This window comes from Notamacropus eugenii, chromosome 3, assembly GCF_028372415.1.
Source record: "Notamacropus eugenii isolate mMacEug1 chromosome 3, mMacEug1.pri_v2, whole genome shotgun sequence".
NCBI lineage: Eukaryota > Metazoa > Chordata > Mammalia > Diprotodontia > Macropodidae > Notamacropus > Notamacropus eugenii.
In genome coordinates this window covers 200,738,093-200,752,573 of record NC_092874.1, presented here as the reverse complement: position 1 = coordinate 200,752,573, position 14,481 = coordinate 200,738,093, and the positions used below count along the sequence as shown (strand labels likewise).

The 14,481-nt window shown below is 38.2% G+C and overlaps 1 protein-coding gene across 4 annotated transcripts in view; it reads left to right on the top strand.

Moving 5' to 3' along the window:
* RAD51AP1 (RAD51 associated protein 1) overlaps nucleotides 1–14,481 on the top strand; it is a 28,756-nt gene that overhangs the window by 9,702 nt on the left and 4,573 nt on the right. For all 4 annotated transcript variants that reach the window (XM_072653987.1, XM_072653986.1, XM_072653983.1 and 1 more), the window contains exons 3-7: nucleotides 549–696; nucleotides 8,710–8,813; nucleotides 10,582–10,668; nucleotides 10,856–11,002; nucleotides 14,057–14,212. In XM_072653987.1, coding sequence (XP_072510088.1) covers nucleotides 549–696; nucleotides 8,710–8,813; nucleotides 10,582–10,668; nucleotides 10,856–11,002; nucleotides 14,057–14,212 — 642 coding nt within the window. The remainder of the gene's footprint in view (nucleotides 1–548; nucleotides 697–8,709; nucleotides 8,814–10,581; nucleotides 10,669–10,855; nucleotides 11,003–14,056; nucleotides 14,213–14,481) is intronic.

Genomic DNA, 14,481 nt, shown 5'->3' with positions numbered 1-14,481 from the left:
CCTGAACTTCATTAAACCTTATGTGTAGCTAAGAGTACCTCTGTTTTTTTTCTCTATAATCTTATTGTGCCTGCTGTTCCTTTATGTGTTAGAAACTCCCACATATTTTTCACACAAATTATTCCCTAGCCATATGAATAGACCCTGAGAATCTGCTCTTTCAGTTAGGAAGTTGAAATAAACATTCTTTGCTGGTTGATGGTTGACTTTCAATATGATGGATCCTTGTTTGATGCAGAACTTCATAAATGTTCCCAGTGGATCTTTAGAAGTTTATTTAAATGCGTTATTTTTTTCCTTGGACTTTTGTATACCAGTATAATTGACTGCAGAATTCCAGGAACTTGGTTAATGACAGGTTGAAATTATATAGGTATTAGTCATGAAAAAGTTGCTATGAACTGGGCCAGTTATGACACAATGAAATTGCTTGAATAAAAACTCTGAGAAAATAGGCTTCAAAGATTTGAAGTGCTAAAATACCACCTAAAAAGACTTCATGAGTTTTTTTCTTTCCTTCCCTCTAAAAAAACACTACATATCTTAAGATGATGATGATTTTGCTCCTTGGACTAAAACTTCAAGTAAAAAATCAAAAATACCAAAGGAATCAAAACGAGAAAAACAAGATAAACCAAAACCAAAAAATAGCCATAAAGAAGAATCTCCACTCCAGGTGAAAACACCTAATAAAAGGTAAGAGATGAGTCATGGATGAAATAGTTTTTAAAATGAAATAGGATAACTGGCATGCAGTTATCTGAGGCTCAGTGGTACAGTGGATAGAGTGCTGGGCATGGAGTCAGGAAAACTTTCTTTCAAATCCTGCCTCACACTTATTAGCTATATGACCTTGGGCAACTCATTTAAACTGTCTAGCCTCAATTTCCTCATCTGTTGAATGACAGGGCTGGACTTGATGGCTTCTGAGGTCCCCTCCAGTTCTAAATCTATGATTCTAGTAAGTTTTCCTATCAAAAATCCCATGACATTTCTTTAGCTTCCTTAGCTCACTGATTGCTCTATTTCCTTTCTTCAGATGTCAAAGACCCTCTGAACAGTCTGTTCTTTAGCATCCCAGTAATTAGTTATTTAGTCTTTGCTTGAAGCTGCCCATTGAGGGCAAGCCTACTAACTGCCCCACTTTCTACCTCAAGCCCTTTCCCCATTCCAGGGCAGCTAATTGGTAATGAATATATCAGGTTGTTTCCTTATATTAAGCCTAAATATGTCTCTTTGTAACTCCTGCCCATCAACAACTCCTAATTCCATCCTCTGGGGTCAAGCAAAACAAGTTTGCTCTTCTGTAAATAAGCTTTCAAATATTTTAAAGTAGTGTCTGATAAGTCTTCTTTTTAGTTTCCTGGCTAACCTCCTCACTTTTTCAGCCATCCCTCATATAGCATTCGTTCTGTTCTGGAGTGTTCTGGAAGTGTTCTTGTATACTAAAATGTGCCCAGGATTTCATATGGTGCTCCAGATGTGAATGACCAAGTCAAGCTCTAGTAAAGCTGTACTTCCTGGACACTGTTTCTCAATAAAGAAGAGAGTCAGCTCTCAGGTCTGCTGTGTGGCTTGCAGAGTTTGCCATCCAGTCAGATCTCCATATCCTTTTCACAGGTACTCTTCTCTAGTCATGTCTCCTCTGTCCTGTATTCTTGAAACTTAAAAGAAAAAAATGTAAAATTCTACACTTGGTTTTCAACAATTCAACAACAGCAGCCAACTGAAACCTATTTGGTTCCACTATTATCCTTCATGTTAGCTGTACTTCCTAGCTTCATGTCAGATGCAAATTTGAAAAGTGTGCCCCTATGCCATTTTCCTAGTCATTGATAAAAATGTTGAACAAGGCCAAGATCAGCTTCCATAAGGCACTCTTACTATTGGCTTCCCTTCCATTTGCCACCCTCTTGTTAATGACTCCTCTTTGAGTCCAGTCATTAAACCAGTTGTGAATCTGTCTCATTGTACTATCCTATACTTCTCCATCTTATCCTGCAACATTTGGAGATAATCATGTGGGATTAGTTTGGAATAATATCCCTGAGATGGGAAGTTGGCAGTCTTATGCCTATCAGCTTGTGGGCCTGGAGCACAACATCATTCCAAAATTCAAATATATCATGAAAATCCAGCAGCAATTTACTGCAGTTATCTTCAGGGCACTGTTCTTAAAGATGAAAAGCATCTTCACATTTGTCTTTAGTTGCTGGAAACTCCCAGGGACAAATGTAGACTGCTATTATGAGTGGCCTCCATTGCCAGAAGCACCACTAGAAGTAGAGAGAGGCTGATTGAGATTCACCTTCCTCTGTTTTTTGCTTCTACCAGACCTACGATTTTATTTGTATAGGGAAACCATTATGAAAAAACTTCATCTAGAAGTACAGATTAGAACCTACTCTGAATTTATAGGCTAACAGGGTTGCCTGGAACACTAATAGGTCAACAGTAGGAATCAGAGTCAGGCCTTGAACCAAAGTCTTCCTGACTCCCAAGGTCAGCACTCCACTACACCATGCTGCTTTTTAGTTTTATTTATTCAAAATTGTCTTTTTAAAAAATCTTTTATGATCACCTCTATCCCGTTGACTGAGAATTCTCTCCCATAACTGTAGATACCTTTTTCCATTTATGTCTTTTTTTTTTTTTTAATACTGTGACCTTTTATGTATCTATATCTATCTATCCATCTATTTATATATCTGTTTGGGTCTTATTGTGATAGTATCAGTTAAATTTTTTTTGTCTAAACTTAATTTCTGCCAAACTTTTTTGAGTTTTCCAGGTACTTCTTATAAAATAGGGAGTCATTATCACAGCAGTTTGTGTTCTTTGATTTAGACTACCTACAGCTATAATGCAGGGCAGAAATCATTGTGGAGAGGGGACCCACCTTCCTTATCACCACAAGCAACAACTGTTGACCAATTGCCATCAATAGGTAGATGAGCACCAAAGCCCTGGAAGTGGTAGTACCCACAGACCACTGGTCCTGCTTCCAGTTTGTCACTCATAGCTGTTATCCATGGAAACCAGAACTTGTGGCCCCACCAGTTGCCAACCAACTGCCATTTGCAGGGCAAGAAAGCCAACCCAGCTGAAGCAGGAGGGCATCCTGAGAGAGAACCAGGAGGCAGCAAGTCAGTCATGACCAACACCTTGATCACCAGCCTCTCTCAGCCCTTGATGGAAACAGTCCATGACCCTGAACCCAAGAACCCTATGTAAACATTGCTTCCAGCCCAGTGCCCTCAGTCCTCATCCTAGGAAACTGTCCCTGGGGAGATGCAGCTTCTCAGCTGCTCCTCGGGCTGCAGCCACAGTTTCTGAAGACCTCTTAAAAAATCAAAATGAAATGGGAAGTGACAGCAGTGACTGGGAGAGATTTCTTAATCAAACAAGGGATACCAGTCATCATAAAAGATAAAGATAGTTTTGATTATATTAAACTACAAGGCAGCATGATAGAAAGAGCCAGCTTTGGAGAAGGAAGACTGGTTCAAGTTTAGCTCTCATACCTACTGGTTGTGTGACCTTGGGCAAGATACGTAACCTCTCGCTTTTAACTGTGTTGCAATTTTTCTATTTTACAATTCCAATGGGAAACTAAAGTCTTAAGAAACTGTTTCACTGGTAATTATATAACATTTTAGGGACTAAGATTGTGTTTTAGGCTTTATTTCTGTTTTTAAAAATGAGAAAACTTAAAACTAAGAGTTCATATTTATAAGGTCAAATGAGAGGCAGCACAGGTTAGAGCTGACTTCAGAGACAGGAAGACTGTGCGCATGACTGATCTTGCCTCTGGCACATGCTCTGGGATCCTGTGCAAATTGCTGAACTTCTCAATGCCCTGGGCAAATCTCTTAAGACTTGCAGAGAAGGTTTCCATCTGCATTGATAGAAGAAATTATTCGTATAACCTCTTACATCAATGAAATCATAGCTCAGGGCCAAAAATAAATGGGTGAGACAGGAATAAAGATGATTTTACATTTACGTATGTACAGTTTATTCTTTGTGTTGCCTGGTTTCCCTTCTGTCTCATTAGTCTACTGTCATTGAAAAAATTATTGATACCTTTTGATTTTACACTTATTTTCTGATATATCCTTTCCCTTTTGTCTCCTCCTTCTCCTTTTCTCTCCTTGTATCCTTTCTATATCATCCCCCACTATTGCTTCCTTCAGTTTAGTCTTTGAGGTTGAGGTAGCTTGTTAAGGCTCAGCCCTCAAGCCCATCCCCTCTCATTTTCTTCTAATAAATCATTCCCACCATCATGATGACTCAAGAAAAGAAAGTGAGGTTAATGACCTTGCATAGCCCTCCCTCATTCAAATCAAAGTCAACTGCAAGTCATATCATCATCTTGATGTCATGGTCTTCTTTGAGAATGAAGGCAAACACAACCTGTGAGTGAGTAGCAGCTCCTCCCCTCCCCTCTCCTCTCCTCTCCGTTCCTGTTCTCTGGTGTTCTACCTAGAGGACATGGCTAAAAGCTGCCTTTTTTCCTTGAGGTTTATTGGCTACATTTCTTGCTCGAAGATCAAGCCTTAAACCCAATTCACTCTGGAGCTCATAGACTGAACAAGTCTCCACCCACCTAGCACAGAGTGAATGAAATTACTAAATAGTAATTGTTTCTCTTTTACCCAGAAACCCTAAGGGTCTTCCTCTCCAAGTTTGATTTTTTTTTTGTTTTGATTAAGGAGACTATCCTTTGAGTAACTACTTAAAGAAGTCTGTTCATTGAATGGGTGTATCTTACTCAGAGTTAAAATGTGATAAGACCTTAGCCTGAAAGGGTCAGGGTCTCACATTGCATCCTGGACCATCTCCAGTAGTCCTGATGAATATCAGGCCACTGCATCCTGGACCATCTCCAGTAGTCCTGATGAATATCAGGCCACTGGACCCAGATGGCTCAGGAGAAGAAAGTGAGGTTAGCCCTCCCTCCTTGCACAGCCTTCCCTCACTCAAATCAAAGTCAACTGCAAGTCATGTCATCATCTTGATGTCATGGTCCTCTTCGAGAACGAAGGACAAGCACAACAACAAGAGTGGCTGCAGTGATTGGGAATACCATGAAGCTGGTGTAGATTTTGCAGCGAAATCTCATCTCATCAACAAGCCTGTATCCCTCCCAAAATAACGAATCAGATTCATGACAGTGTAATTGCCACTTGCAAGAAAACATCATTCCACCATAGTCAGTGCCTAGGTTTCCACTATGACAAACTCTGATGAGGTAAAAAAAAATTTTATGAAGATGTGGAGACCTTCATCATCAGTGTGCTGAAAGAGGACAAGCTTATTATTCTGGGTGACTTTAATGCCAGTGGAGACACAGACTATCAGACAAGGCCAGAATTCCTTGAGAGGAATGGAAGTAGAAATGGTCAGCAACAGTCACTGAAGACTTGTGTGTCTCATGACCTAATTACCAACATTATCTTCTGTTTACCTAAATGCAATAAAACTTCATGGATGCACCCTCAAAGTAAGTATTGGCATTTAATAGACTATATCATTGTAAGGAAAAGAGACAGGATGTGAGTGATGAAGATGATATGTGGCACAAAGTGCGGGACTGACCATAGACTTGTTCTTTTTAAACATTTGCATTCAGCAAAAGTTTGGAGCATTTCTCTTAGTGTGGATGGTTTGTGACTAACTTGGATGGAAAGGCTAAGGCAACACACAGTTGGCAACAGTGGAGCAAAAAAGGATTGGGCAGTTTTCAGTGTATAGCACCACATTTATTCATCTGGGCCAGAACACTTGCAAACATCAAGATTGATTAGATGAAAATGATGGGGAAATTCAGAAGCTGCTAAATGAAAAAAATAAACCACAGGATTTACCAGCAGAATAGTTTGTCTATCTCTTGAGAAAGCAGTGTTTAACTCCATCAAAAGTAAAGTGCAAGTGAAGCTTAGAGATATGCAGAATTCTTGGCTCAGTAAGAAGGCAGATGAAATTCAATTTTGTGCTGATAGTAACAATACAAAGTGCTTCCTGAAAGTTATTTATAGGCCAAAGACCTGTGGTGCAACTCACCTACTCTGCTGATGGACCCACATTGATGAGTGATAAGGATGTGATCCTGGAGAGATGAGTTAAACACTTCCATAGCATTCTCAACAGACTGTCATTAACCAATGCTGAAGCCATTGACCATTTATCTCTCCAGTCAAACTTCCAACTGAAGAAGAGGTTTTGAATGCCATTAGGCTCCTTTTACGTGGCAAAGTACCAAGTGCTGATTCTGTTGCAGCTAAGTTTTATAAGGCAGGGAGTCAAGCCCTCATTTCTAAAATATATAGAGAACACAGTCAAATGTACAAGAATACAAGTCATTCCCCAGTTGATAAATGGTCAAAGGATATGGACAGGGAATTTTCAGAGGAAGAAATTAAAGCTATCTATAGTCATATGAAAAAATGCTCTAAATCACTATTGATCAGAGAAAGGCAAATCATGGGGTCTGAATAATGGAGGATGCTCTCACATTTTCCAAGTCATGGAGTGAAGCAGGACTGTGTGCTTGACCGTTTTCAGCGATGTTGTTGGATGCCTTCAGTGACGAAAATGGTATTAAGATCAGCTACCACACTGATGGTAAAGTATTTAGCTTGAAAAGGCTATAAGCCAAGATTAAAGTAGAGGGAGAGTTGCTCCACAGCTTTTTGTTTGCAGATGATTGTGCACTCAGTGGAATCTTTGAGGTTGAGAAGCAACAGAGTATGAATCAATTATGTGCTACTTGTGCCCATTTTGGCCTGACAGCACTAAGAAAACAGGTTTTCCACCAGCCAGCACCGCACTCTCCATATGCAGAACTATTTGTTTCCAGCAAATGGGGAAATCTTGAATGCTCTGGATAACTTTACTTATCTTAGCAATATACTTTCCAGGGATGTATGTAAATGATAAGGTTGAACTAGTTCACTGTTTGGGAGGCTCTGAAGAAAGGTATGGGAGAGAAAAGTTATTAGGCTGCATAACAAACTGAAGGTCTACAGAGCTGTTGTGTTGACATCATTATTGTATGTCTATAAAACCTGAACAGTCTACCAGCCCCATGCCATGAAACTGAATCACTTCCATTTGAATTGTCTTGGGAAGATTCTGAAGATCACCTGGCAAGATAAAGTATTGGACACTGAGGTCCTTTCTTGAGCTGACCTGCCAAGTATTCAAACTGCCCTGCAGAGTGCAACTCTGATGGGCTGGCCATGTTCAAGTGCCATACATACATTGCTTAAAAGACTATTTTATGGAGAACTCACACAGGGCAAGCACTCACACAGAGGTCAGAAGAATCAGTTGTGAGACATGGGACATACTGGCGCAGGACCACCCAGCATGGTGTGCCTGCATCAAAGAAGGTGCTATGGTGTATGAGCAAAGCAGAATTGCAGTAGCACAAAATAAACATGAGATGTGCAAATTTGGAAACATTTCTACTCCAAATGGTCATATGGGCCATTTGTGCCTGACCTGTGGTAGAACCTTCTGAACTAGTATTGGTCTGATCAGCCATAGTCAGACACACCATACCTTCCAGTTCAAAGGACAGCAACCAACAAACCTGCCTTTCCCTATAACTATTGTCCTATGTCGTTCCTCCCTTACTCAGCTGAACTCCTTAAAAAAGGTTCACATCCTTGGCACTGCCACTTCCTTCCTCTTACTCTCTTCCTAACTCTGAAATCTGGCTTCCTACCACATCATTCTTTTTTCCAGAGTTACCAGTGCTCTCTGACTTTTTCTCAGTCCTCTCCTTCTTGACACTGGGAATCACACTTTGTCTATCTGGATACTCTCTTCTCTTTGAGGTTTACTTTGATCTCAGTTTCCTCAGCTGTAAAATGAGAGGTTTTGGCTAGATGACCTCTGAAATCTCTTCTATCTCTAGATGTATGAATATGTGATCCTGATTTTGTATCAGTTCATATGCCTTTCCATGCTTCTCTTTATTCATCATACTCATTTTTGCAGTATTTTATTACATTCATATACCATAATTTGTCATTCCCCATTCAAAAACCTTCTACTTTGTTTCTAGTTCTCTGCCACCACAAAGATTTTGATGCAGATGGGACTTTTTAATTACTGACCTCCTTGTGATCATTTGTGGATTGTCTGAGTCACAGATATGGACATTTTAATAACTTTTTTCCATTTAGCATGATTTCAGATTATTTCCAGAGTTGGGTCAATTCACAACTCAGCTAACAGTGTACTAATGTATCTGTATTTATTTATCCTCTAGTTCGTCCCTCTTCTGTCATCTCTGCCAAACAGGCTAAAGAGTGAGGGGAAACCTCAAGGTTCTTCTGATTTGCATTTCGTTTATTTTTAGTGACTTGGAGTGATTTTTCTTATAGTTGTTACTTTTTTGTAGAACTCTCTTCGTATCCTTTGATCACCTAACCAAGGGAGAAATTACTTTTAGTCATTTGTGTTGGTTTGCTATGTATATCTTGGATAGCAGACCCTTATTAGGGTATTTAATACAAGATTGTTACATTTTAGAAATATACTATCAAAATGTAATTAGCAAAAGATTAGTTTTTTCAAAAATTGCTTGTAAAAATAATTGTGAAAACCATTTCAAGAAAAGCTCACAAATGTGCTTTTTAATTGAAATGACTGGCAAATACAGTTATTATTGTTATTTGCATGTCTATATTTTAGGATGGCCTTGGATGACAAGCTCTATAAGAGAGATTTAGAAGTTGCTTTGGCATTATCAGTGAAGGAACCTTCTATAGCAACTATTGATATGCAGAAATCTCAAGGTAAAGATTACTTTATTTTATGCATATATGTATTGGAGAGGCAGCATAGTGTAGACAATAGGGTTCTTGCTTCTTTACACTAGCTCTGTGATCCTAGGTAAATCAACCTCTGTGTGCCTAATGCAACTCTCTAGGGCTTTTCTGCTAAGTCATAGATAGGTTGAATGCTTTGGTGGCAAGCCCTGATTATTGAAATAACTGATCTCTAAAGTATGACATATATTTCAGATCGATCTATTTCTTTATTCCTTTTTTGGATAGCTCTTGGGGACCCCACCAAGGGACCACTGTGTTCATCTTGACAACACTACATATTGGACTTTAAATTTATGAGGGCTTTTGGTATAGCATTTTGCAGAGTGGTCTTCTGGATTGTCCTGCAAAATTTTAGGAGACCAAGTAAGCTTTCTTTCTTATTCTGCTTGTCTTCTCCTAGAAGAGAATCCTAATCACTTGGTTTAAAATGATAATAACTATAACTATTGTTGTTTACAAAGTACTTTGCATTTGGTGTGTCAGTATGATCCTCACAACAGCCCTATGAGTTAGGAGCTATCATAATGCCCATTTTACAGATGAGGAAACTAACATTTTGGTCCTCTTCATACTTGGCTTGCCTGGGAGTGTCTGAGGCAGGATTCCAGTTCAGGTCTTACTGAATCCTAGTGCAATGCTGTACATACTACACCACTTAGCATACTTCAGATTACTTTCCAGTATAACACTGAGAATTTTTCCACCTCAGATTAAGTGAATTTGCACCATCTTTTTTCCTATTTTTTCTTTTCCTGGGCATCTACTTTCCCCACACCTTACTCTCCCAAGTTTAGATTTGTTTAATAATGTTTTTAAGTATACTAATCAGTTTATTTCAGTGGCATATTTAATAATTATTATGTATGATATTTATGTAGCAATTTAAGATTTACAAAACATTTTACATATTTTCTAATATGAGAATCGCAAAAACCTTAGGAGATAGGTTCTACAGGTATTGTTATCCCCATTTTGCAGATGAGGAAAACTGAGACTCAGGTGAAGTGACTGGCCCAAAGTAACATCTAGTAAGTATAAGAAGCAAGATGTGAATCTAAGTCTCTTCTACCTCAAGTCCAGTTTTTTTTTCCATTATGCCATTCTGCCTCTTTGGTAGCCACAAGTGAGTTATGAATTCAGGGTTCTTTTATTAAATTATATCTTCAATTATTTTCTGACAGCATTGAAGAAAGTGGTGCAATTAATGATCTGGGTTGACTGTAGTCCTCAGTACTTGAAAAGAGTAACCACAGTTTTAATTTTTTTGTTGGAGTTTAAGTTCTACTCATTTGGAACATTTAGCTTACTTTTTGTGCTGATTCAAAGTGTTTTCTTATGTAAATGTAATTAAAATTGGTAGCTTTGTATTTAGTAAATCTTTAGTTGTCAGTGATCAAAGTAGAAACTCAATTAGGAATGCCATTGTACTTACTATACTTGCAGTTAAAAAATAACTTACCTCTTGGAGGAGAGTAGGATGAATGGAGAATTTCCTTAGATGACCTATTTCTTAGAGAAAATTGTTCTGGGAATAATTAGTAAAATTTGGAGTCAAACCTTATTAAATAGCAGTATTCTAGAAGCCGAGATTTCTCTGTAATTAAATGCTGTTTAATTTCTTTTTTTAAATTTAGGCTCCTTGATCTTTCAAAATTTTAGTACTAGCCTCCCAGTATTCCTAAACTTTGTGTTTTATGATGTGATTGTTAAAGTGTCTTCTTGTTCTTTCTAGACGTTGAAAAATGTGATACTGCTGAATCTGGAAAAATGAATATTTCTCCTCACCTCTCTAATTGCAGTGTAGATGGTGTTTGCTTCAGTAAGTTTGGGATAGATCTTTTTTTCATCAACAAGGTTTTTCATCAACGGCAACTGTTTTGTTCATAGGAAATAATGAAAAGTTATCTGTTTGTTTTGGGCGTTGCTGAAAATACAAGTATTTACCTAATTGATTAGAATAAATCTATCACAAACTTGTTTCCATTGATTTTTATGTCACTCTTTAGATTTAAATAAGATTACTGAGGAAGATGACTCTCATGCTGGTCATAGGCCAAGAAAAGCTGCATCCAAAGCTATGATACAACAGAGGAAGTTACTTAGAGAAAATAGTGAAGGTGAAGATGATACTGACTCTGAACCAGACTTCACAAGTAAGTATTATCTTTTTTTTAAAACTCACTCTGTGAGTTACGGTGTATGCTACAGTGATTTATAAAAATGTTTCATTGACAAGATCAATAATTTACACACATTATTTAAAAATATGAAAAAGAGAGAAACATGGTGGAACTTTAGGCAGACTTTTAAGGCATCACAGAAAAAAACATTTTTTTTTCCTTTTTGTTGCTTTTTAATGCATTTGCTTCTGTGTTGTTAAAGACCTAACGGTTTTGTAAAACAAGATTTTACCCTTTATTTGAGAGGGAGGAATGAAGAAAAGAACATCATCTTAAGGAAGAGATGGACTCTGAGACTTTGTCTTTTAACTGTTGTTTTGTACATCGTTGTAATCATGTTCTCATTCCTTTTAGACTGAGCTTGAGAACTTGGATTATTTTTTTACCTTTCTTTGTCAGTGCTCAATACAGTTCCTGGCACAGATTTGATTTAGCTAGGGAATGCATCCCAGGCATGGGGGATGGCTAGGACAAAGACAGGGAGATGGATTGTCATGAGGAACAGAGAGGAGGCCAGTTTGGCTGGATCACAGGTAGAAGGGGGAATAATACCCAATGAGGCTGGAAAGATCAGGTGGGGCCAAGTTGTGTAGGGCCTTAAAAACTAAACAAGAGTTTATGTTTTATTTCTAGATATAACAGGAAGCTGGTAGAGTTCATTGAGTAGGGGAATCATGTGGTCAACTCTTCAGGAAATGCATTAGAATGTTGAGAAATTTGGGACAGGAAGGCCTGTTTAAGGAGATTGTTAGAATATTCTAGCCCAGAGATAGTGAGGACTTGAACCAAGGTGACAGCTATGTGAGTGAAAAGGAAGGCTAGAAAGGAAGAAATGGCAAGATTTGGCAACTGATTGGCCATGTGGAGTAAAGGGAATAAGGAGTTTGGGATAATGCCAAGGTTATGAACCTGGGAGAGTGGAGTGATGACAGAAAAAGGGAAATTTGAAAGAAAGGAGGGGTTATGAGGTAACATTGAATTTTAGATACATTGCATTTAAGATTTCTCTGGGACATCCAGTTTGAAATGTCCAACACACAATGTATGGAAAACTGGACTCTTAGTCATTATAATCTGTGTTCAAGGCTCACTTCAGACACATACTTAAGTCACTTAACCTCTTAGGAAATTTCAAGCAGCTCTGTAAGTTGCAAAATAATTGCTGATCCCAGTGGTAGAGAGATGTTTCCTCATCCTGTTTCTTTTGAATAAAGTAGACTCATTCAGATTCATAGTTCATAGTTCAGTCATGGATTTCATCCCACTGAGTCTCAACGAAAGTCTAAGTCTTCAGAGAAGGCCTAGAGCAGTGTCCTGCCCCCTTCCAAAAACTTTTGGCCTCTCCCAAACACAGTTTGGTTTTGCCCCAGTGATACTAACTACAGTCGTGTATGCAAACTACTAACCACATATGCCTAATTACTATGTGGTATAATAACAATTATATTTTTAATTATTGCTATAAAGATACTACAGCAGTGAACTCTTTTCATCCCTTTAGCCTACTCATCTGTTCACAATTTAAAAAAAAATCGAAAGAAACATTGAAACATAAAGTACTCCATGTTCTTTTTGGATCACCAGTATATCTCCAACTGTCCAGAAAGAATATTTTATTCTACTCATGTTGGGATTTGAGGATTCTCAGATTTACCTAAACAGAAAACAGATAGAGGATTTTGTCTGTTATGTCCACAGTATGGAAGTTAACTGAACTTCCAGAGGGACTTCTCTGTATTCAAATTCACTGCTATTCTGTATTGTATATGTGATAATAAAAGAGTCTTGTGTTTTGAACTGGTGTTTTGAGCTAGTGGATTGTTTAGTTGTTAGTTACACTCCTATAATTTTCTTCCATCTAACAGGTGAATTTGGATATCAGAATTATTAGTGCTCCTGACTTTTGTTTGTGTATAATGTCTTATATTTAATGTCTCTCAGATGCTAGGAAATACATCTGCCATCTGAATTTTTTCAAGTGACTAAAACCCACAAATCTGTTTTCCCAAGGTGAGACTAAAATTGATAGATGTGTTGTTAAAACTGCTCATAATTTAAAATAAAAAACAATTAGAAAACTCACCTAAGCCAGAGGTGGAAAACCTAATTCATTTAAATTTTTTTTAATATTTAAAGAGTTGACAAAAATCTACCCTTTCTAAAAATCCATTTTCCCTCTCCCACCTCCTCCCCGCACCAATTGAAAAAGAAAGAAAAACAAAACCTTTGCAACAAATATGCATAGTCAAGCCAAAGAAATTCCCAGATGGGTAATGTCCAAAAAGTAGGTTTCAGTCTGCAGCTGAAAACCATTAGCTCTCTGTCAGGAGATTGGTTTCATGTTTTATCATTCTTCCTCTGGAATTGATGGGGTACTTGGGCCCCAGCCCCAAGATCATATCTCTGGAAGCCTCCCCTCAGCAGGTCCCTGCCTGGTAAGAAAATTTCCTCTTGTTGCTGAACACATTCTCTTATGAGAACAGACACAGGGGTGGCTGACTCAAGGGTTTGTGTCCCTGGCTGGTCCAAGGACTCCTCCTCCTGCCAGATCCCAAGGTCCGTGCCTCTGACAACTCCCTCCGTGTCTGGTATCAATAGATACTCTGTAGACTCTATATTTTCCCATTCATACATTATAGTCTCCTGATCTCAAAGACCCCTGGACCCCTGATGTATCCCATGAGGGCCCTGGATTACCTCATTAGTGTCCTTGGCATTCTTTTCCCATATAAGCCCCAGCATCATCCTCACTAGCTAGCTCTTCCCTAAGAACCCTTGCCTGCTTCTGTTGTCATCGTAATAAACTTTTTACCACTTGACTAAGAGAAGGCTTGAGTGTGGATTCATTGCAGGCTGGCGCTGCTTTGGCTTTCTCAGGGTGCCAACACCTACCTTCAGCATCATAGAGGGTCTTTCTTTGATTACACTTGAATAGACTTTCCGTTGTTTGTCTTTATACAATGTTTTTGCTATTTTATAAATTATTTTCCTAGTTCTACACCTAATTAGGGTTTTCCTTTGATTCAGGTGAAAGTAATTCTGCTTTTAGTGAAAGTGAGGGGGAAGATGATGATTTTACTACAAGGAAAAATAAAGCCAAGGAAAATAAAAAGAGAAATGCTAAGGTCAAAGCCCCAGTGGAAAAGAAAGAGAAGAAAGCTTCTAAGACTTCTCACAGTTTAGGTAAGCTGGATTTGAAACATTGAGCTTTGCCAAAGAAGTATATTTTACTTCTCCATTGATTCTCTTCTTTTAAAATTGTGCTCATTCTAATTATTTTGGAAATGCAGGTTTCTGGTTAAAAATACTTGCACAAAAGTGACTACAGTTTTGATTCCTTTAAATTCATCTGTGCTAACTTCTGATAACTCCTTTTTTCTGCTCCTGAAAATGTGGAACCTTTCATCTAAAATACATTCAGTTAGAAATTCTTTCCAACCTCACTACTGAAA